This window comes from Gavia stellata, chromosome 2, assembly GCF_030936135.1.
Source record: "Gavia stellata isolate bGavSte3 chromosome 2, bGavSte3.hap2, whole genome shotgun sequence".
Taxonomy (NCBI): Eukaryota; Metazoa; Chordata; class Aves; order Gaviiformes; family Gaviidae; genus Gavia; species Gavia stellata.
Window position 1 is genome coordinate 88,989,038 of NC_082595.1, and position 6,654 is coordinate 88,995,691.

The following is a 6,654-nucleotide window of genomic DNA, read 5'->3' on the forward strand; positions in this document are numbered from 1 at the left end:
GGAACAGCCCATAATGAGACTACTTACAGTACATGCTGAATAAGCTAGTGGATACTACTAGAATTGGCATCACTTCATCTCATATGAAACTTTTATATGTCATTAGGTAATAGAATAAATCCAACCATCTTTTCTGAAATTTGGTTTAAAAGCTGGTATCTGTGTATATTTTGAATATTTATTCATTCTGAGCACTATTTGGCTAGAGCTTTCTGGAACAATTCTTATTTTTTTGTATTGAGCAACAATATTCTCTGACCTCCTTGTGTTATTTGCACTTTGCAAAACGGTGTTTAACAGAAATGCTGATTTTTAATAACATGCTCTTAAAACTTTTGTTCTATAACCATGATACCAAGAATATTTTGTGATTGTAAGAAATCACATGGACAAACTGAAATCCACCATTTCCCTATGATGGACTGGACTGTCTACCTACCTCAGCATTAGATGATTTGTGAAAAAGAAGTTGCAGTGGGGCTTGAACTTGTGAACTCCAGTTAAAATGAACACGTCCAGAAATGTAATATAGCCTTTTGTTAAAAAAACTGCTCAGGAAGAGCACTCAGGAAGAGTGAATTCTGTCTCAGAACATGTTATTGTAAGACGCCTTTCTGATGCCTACAGATCTGCATTCTCAGATAGCTCCTGTTCTGCAGTGGGGGGAACCTAAACAGCAGAACGAAAGCACAGGCATTCAGATTAGGTAAAGAGGTGGAACGTAAAGGGAACATTGCTGTCCCATTGCTCTTAGAAAGTGGAGGCAAACTCTAAGAAAAATTTAATAAAACTGTATTGTGACATAGAGGTACATTTTGTGGTTTATTCTATGAAGTTTGTAATGTCCTACAGGAGCAGTGGAGATTCTGTTTTCTATTTAGTAGAAATAAATATGTATTTAAGAGAGATAAAACTTAGCCTTTAGATGAGTAGCTGTAATCCCAATGTTTATGGTTCTGCTGGTGGAGCATTGCAGTTCTGCCTACCGTAATCTGATTTAAATGCATTAGATACTTGAAAAAGGAGCTGTTACTCATAACTAATCCTTCAAAGAATATTCTTACCTTTTATATTTTCAAACAATTTCTTCCATTAAACCACAGTTTTTAGAGGGGTTATCAGTATCCTATTGTCATCAGAAAATTAGCAAGTTGATTACTGATGTAAAGTAACTCTAGGTCATGTTTATTCTCTTCAAAACAAAGGATGTTCCAAAGGAAAGAGAACAGAATCTGTGACTTTTGAAGGGACTTTCTTGGAATTACCTTAACGACCAGAATACCAACATGAATTTTTCACAATGCTGCAATAGTAGTTATGCCCCTAGAGGCTCTCTATATCAGAGAATTTGAAGGTCTTCTTACGGGATGATTTTATGAATGTTTCTGCTGCACCTATGTCAGATTAACATCATCTAATTAGAACCAGGGTTGTTAAACATTTTTTTACACATTTTCTGTACCTTTTATCTGACAGGCAGGGATTGCTTCAGGAATGAAGACAGCATCTCAGTCTTTCTGAACAAAATTAAAATCTATTTAATTACTTACACTTAGGAAAGCTCCTAGTTAAGATTTCTAAGCATGTTTTGTTACTTCTAAAATGACAATATGCAGAAAAAGACATATTTATGGATAACAGATTTATTTGTAGGTTGTCAGTTTCCATTACTGATATCTTTCTAATGATATTTTTCCTTATCTGCTATCCAAAACAGAATAAATTTCTAAAAAATAGTTTGATTTTCAAGAACCCTTTTCTGAATTTTTATCATGAGATTATTTTCGAAGTGGGTTTACGTTTATGAAGCACCAAGCATCTGCATTTTGCACTCCTTCATTGACTTTCTTGCCCTATTTCAATTACATGTATAAAACTATATACTGAACCTCCTTTGTTTAGGTACTTTTAGATGCTAAGAGATTTAAGGTGAAAGTAGTAAAATATCATATAATAGGATATCATTTTACTGGATGTATCAGAAAGTCTGCACAATTCTGTTTTATTTTTCATTTAGTTATTGGCTTAATACATTCTAACAGAACTTTGCATAAAAATGTGAACATCTTTGAAGTTTTGATGTGCTCTTCCTGGTGGTAAAACACTATCCAAAATAGAAGAGTGGTTACTGAAAGATAATTCTTTGTATCCTTTGATATTCAAATGTCAAAATGTATGTGAATATTAGGATTTGATCAATCTGATTACATATGTTTGGACATATAAAATCTCTATTAAGGTATTTGATAGTGTCTATTACTGGAAGTATTTATGGAGGTAAGCAGGCATGCTATGGCAGATCTATCTGGAATAAATGAAATTACTGACCCATATCTGAAGATTACTACCACTAGCAGTGAAACATATTCTGGACACTTACTATGTCAGTGCAAGAGTTCTCTGATTGTAGCTATGCTAGCTGATTTTGCACTGACTTAGATTTAGTAGTACCCAGAGGACCTGTTACAGCACTCCAGTGGTGCAACACTAACTTCCTGCTCTGGGATGGTTGTAAACAGCTGATAGCAGTAAATTGCTAAACCATTCCCTCTACCTCTGCTCAAAAACATCTAAGTCAATAAATCTGTGGGTGTTTATCTCATCTAAAACCTAAGATGCTATCAAAAGGATGAATTAGGAGCCACTCACTCTCATCTTTCTATGTACACCTAGTCGCCTACTCCATTCAAGACTTTTAAATTGACAATTTCTTTTGATCTTCATCAGAACATTTGAACAGGTGGTCCAGTTGCCTTCCTAGGTATACTGTAAAAATTGGTGTGGGTAAAATCCCAAATCTCCAGGACAGTCAATTGCAATACGCTTGATGGTGATCAATTTAAATTCACCAATTAAAGATGCTACTGTATTTTTGACATTAATATCAATACTTCAGAAAGACATGGATATGTATTTGGAAATTGGTAAGGCATTAATTTAGTAAAGATGGAATAAGGGTTTCCACTCAGCGTAAGGATTCTTTTGTGGTCAGACTAGCAATCTAAAACTGAAAATGTCATCAGAAAATATCATAATTGTAACTACTGACAGAAAATATTATAAATGTTATCAGTTCAAATTTTACTTTTGTTTGTATTTTTGTTGTACGTTGCTTTACTTTCAGCTGCCGATTTTGGCACTAACAATAAGCTATGAAGTTGTCATTCTTTTGACATTTTTATAATGGAAAATGCATACCTATATTTTGCCTAGATTGTCTCTGTGCTTTGTAGCATCAGTTTGCCCATTAGGAATTTGTTTTCTTCTCTTCATGCTATGAAAAATAACTACCAGGCAGATTTCTCATAATTTTTGAGTCCCTGTAACATGCTTTATGCATCTCTTTTTATCACTTTTAGATAGTCGTGCCACTTGTGTAGATAGGATGGAAACATTATAGATAAAGCTTGCCATAATTGCAGAATGTTTATTTTTAAGGGTTACTAATGTTAATTTTCTGTCTTTTTTTTCCCAGAACAAGACCAAAAGTACAGTACAATGGGTATGCTGGACATGAAAACAGTAATGGACAGGCTTCATTTGAAAATCCCATGTATGACACAAACTTAAAACCCACAGAGGCAAAGGCTGTGAGGTTTGATACGACTCTGAACACAGTTTGTACAGTGGTATAGCCTTCAGTGCCCAATATGACTGATTCATAGCCATACCTCTGATGGACAAGCAGTAATTCCTTTGGTGCCATATACCAGTTTCCCTTCTTCTCTTGGCTTTGCTGCTGTAATCTTTAACATCTTCTGTCAGCCTACATGCAGCTAAATTTTCTGGTAACAACGTGTCAGTCTTCTGGGGATCAGACAAAGAATATTTTTTCATCTTAAAGATGGATCAAAATGCCTGGCTGCATCTGCTTCAAATCAAGGCACACTTTAAGGAAAACTGCTGATTCATGCCAATTTGTCATATTTAATGCCTCAGACTTTCATATTTGTATGTGGCTGGATGCCTTTCAATGCATTCTTCTGGGCACTTGGATAAATCCTTTGAGTACTGTGACAAATGATAGCACCACAGATTATCCCTGGGAATATTCTGAAGAAAAAAGCTCTCTTGAAGAAGACGACAACCTTCCTTGAGGTTGCATACACCTGCAGATGCTTTACCATTGAAATCTTGCTAAAATTAAAGAAACATACAGCGTATCTCATACATAGGGCAGTTTGTCAATTTCCCAATCAGCTGTTATATTGCAAAATGTTAATGCACAATTTTTTTGCACTAGAGTGTTATGGATGACTGAGTAAGATACTGGTAAAAATATACAGGGTTTCTACACACTGTCCACTGTATATAGACATTCACTTACTCTTTGCCAAGCAAAACATTCCACAATAAATTTACTTGGAATATTAAATTATAAGCCCCATGCTTAGCACCCGTTAAAATCTTGTGCAATAGAGGACAATAGTTCTTTTGTCAATTTTTGACTAAATATCTTTGTAAACATGATTACAAGTCACTGGAGACTTTCAACCAGAACAAGAGCCCATTTCTAAGAAATTTTCATTTCCAGTATTGTTTTCTTCTGAAATCAGTCATCAATCACCATTGTCAGTATCATACTATTTAACAGCAGGGGGGTTAGCAGCTATTGCTGCTTGCCATGTACAAATGTGAATAGTAATTTATTTTAGATAGCTCATAAAGCCTGTGAGCCTGTGCTCATAATACAGTCTTCCCTTTTGCATTTTTTTTTCATTTTTTCCTGTAATATGACATTATATTCTGATGTTACATGGAACTAAAACACATTACAGTAGCATACATAAACCCAGTGCAAATTGTCTATAACAAGCTGTCATTCAGTTTCTACTTTGAACAAAGAGAAATATCCAATTACCTTTACTTTCTGTTTCTTTTCAGGTTTTTTTTTAAACACACTGCTTACTGCTTTTGTACTTACACAATTTGACAAAGTTTGACGTGTGTAAATATGAATGGTTGAGTAAATCATTAACATTTGCTTAGAATTAGAGGTTGTATTGAATGAAAACAAACAAAAAATTATGCCACTGGGCAGATTAATTAAATTCAGTTTTAAAATTAGGAAATTACCGGAAATAATGAAGCATAATCTGATTTTAGTCATACGCGTTGAGCTCCGAAACCAGGAAAGTTGCTTTACTTTTCTTTAAAATTCAGGGTTATTTTTTGTTGTTCTTGTTTTGTTTTAGTTTTCTGAATTTCAAACTGTCCTAATGTCCAGTTGCTATCAAAAACTGTAGAAAAATGTTACTGAACTCCATATGTGTGTAGGTCTGGCTGTTATACACAAAACAATGTAAGCCAAATAACAAGTTTTTCAGCTAATGTTGCAGAACGCAAAGAAAATTCAAAGGTATCCCTTGGTCAGCTTAACAACTCTACATCTGTTAGATGAAAAATACCAGCAATATAATACAGTATTGTAGGGCCTCCAGCTGTTATATTCTTCATATGAGCAAGAAACTCTGAAGAAAATTTAATAAATATCCTTTCCAGTCAGTTCCTTGTTCATTTTGTTAGTAGTTTTTGGCTTTCTTTTTTGTTTGTTTCTGAGGTTTTTGTGCAGTGAGTTTCATTTATCTGTCACATCTCAGAGCCCTTCACATTTCGTGAGAAAGAACAAAGTCATCAGATGAAAGCTGTTGTTCTTATCCTCCCCCATGTAGAGGAAGTCGCTCTGCAAATGAAGAGCTTCCATAGGAAAGGTGGGCCAGGGAGGGAAGATGTTGTGTGATTAAAGTTTTTGACAGGTGTTCAAAATCAAGATTACTGCTTTGGAAGTCTTTCTGTAATGGCAATGGCAGGAAAAAAAATGGAGTATTGAAAACAAGTGCAAAATTCTGCTAACTAGCTATTATTGATGTTTTCTGCTCCTGCCCTTACAGTGACCTGTCTCACTATGACTACCGAGGAATGTGTTGGAGGAAAGGTCCCAGAAAAGAGAATAGTTAAATTATTCGATCTTTGGTGTTAGAGAGCCCAGATCCTGTGAATCCTTTATCCAGTGGTTCATTTTGGGGAGGTTATGTAAGGAATGTTTATCCTGAGTGAGTGTTCTTTGATCAGGGACACTCCAAATTGGGGCATGCTGACAAATTATCCTAAGATGTTTGTTTGGAGTACTGATTAAACAGGAGCTTCAGACTGGAACCCAAGTAAAGGAAAGCTCTCATAGTTTTAACATTTCTATCCACATCCTTCAAATGCCTCTCCTCCGCCATGTTTGAGTCTTCTGTTCAGGTTGGATCTTTTTCTCCTGAAGTTATTTTACAGAGGGCGGTGTATGCATGCACTTATATATGGTGCTTCATCAGAATAAGACTCTTAAAATGTTGTGCAGTGGCCGGGTAATGGCAGCCAGGAAATTTGCTTTTCTGAGATATATGCAGAAGACTTTTCCCCCAGTGTTGACCAGGTCATTATGACGGGCTAATAATACATGCTATATATTTTTTTTATAAAACAGGTTATGTGCTTCAAAGCTGTTAAAAACTGCTGCTTGTATCACACATCTTGCCTTTCTCCAGGCTAGCTGCAATAATTTTTTTTCTTGTGTAAAATATTTTGTAAACAAAGAAAAGCTGTTATTAAAAAAAAAAAAGGTGGGAGGGTAAGGGTAGGGGGGGTTGGGGAAGAACGCCGACATTA

At 35.3% G+C, this 6,654-nt stretch overlaps 1 protein-coding gene across 1 annotated transcript in view; it reads left to right on the top strand.

Moving 5' to 3' along the window:
• The window catches only part of CSMD1 (CUB and Sushi multiple domains 1), a 1,256,706-nt gene extending 1,253,071 nt beyond the window's left edge, over positions 1 to 3,635 (top strand). Inside the window, exon 70 of the mRNA XM_059835885.1 lies at positions 3,476 to 3,635. Coding sequence (XP_059691868.1) covers positions 3,476 to 3,635 — 160 coding nt within the window. The remainder of the gene's footprint in view (positions 1 to 3,475) is intronic.
• The last annotated feature ends 3,019 nt before the right edge of the window (positions 3,636 to 6,654 follow it).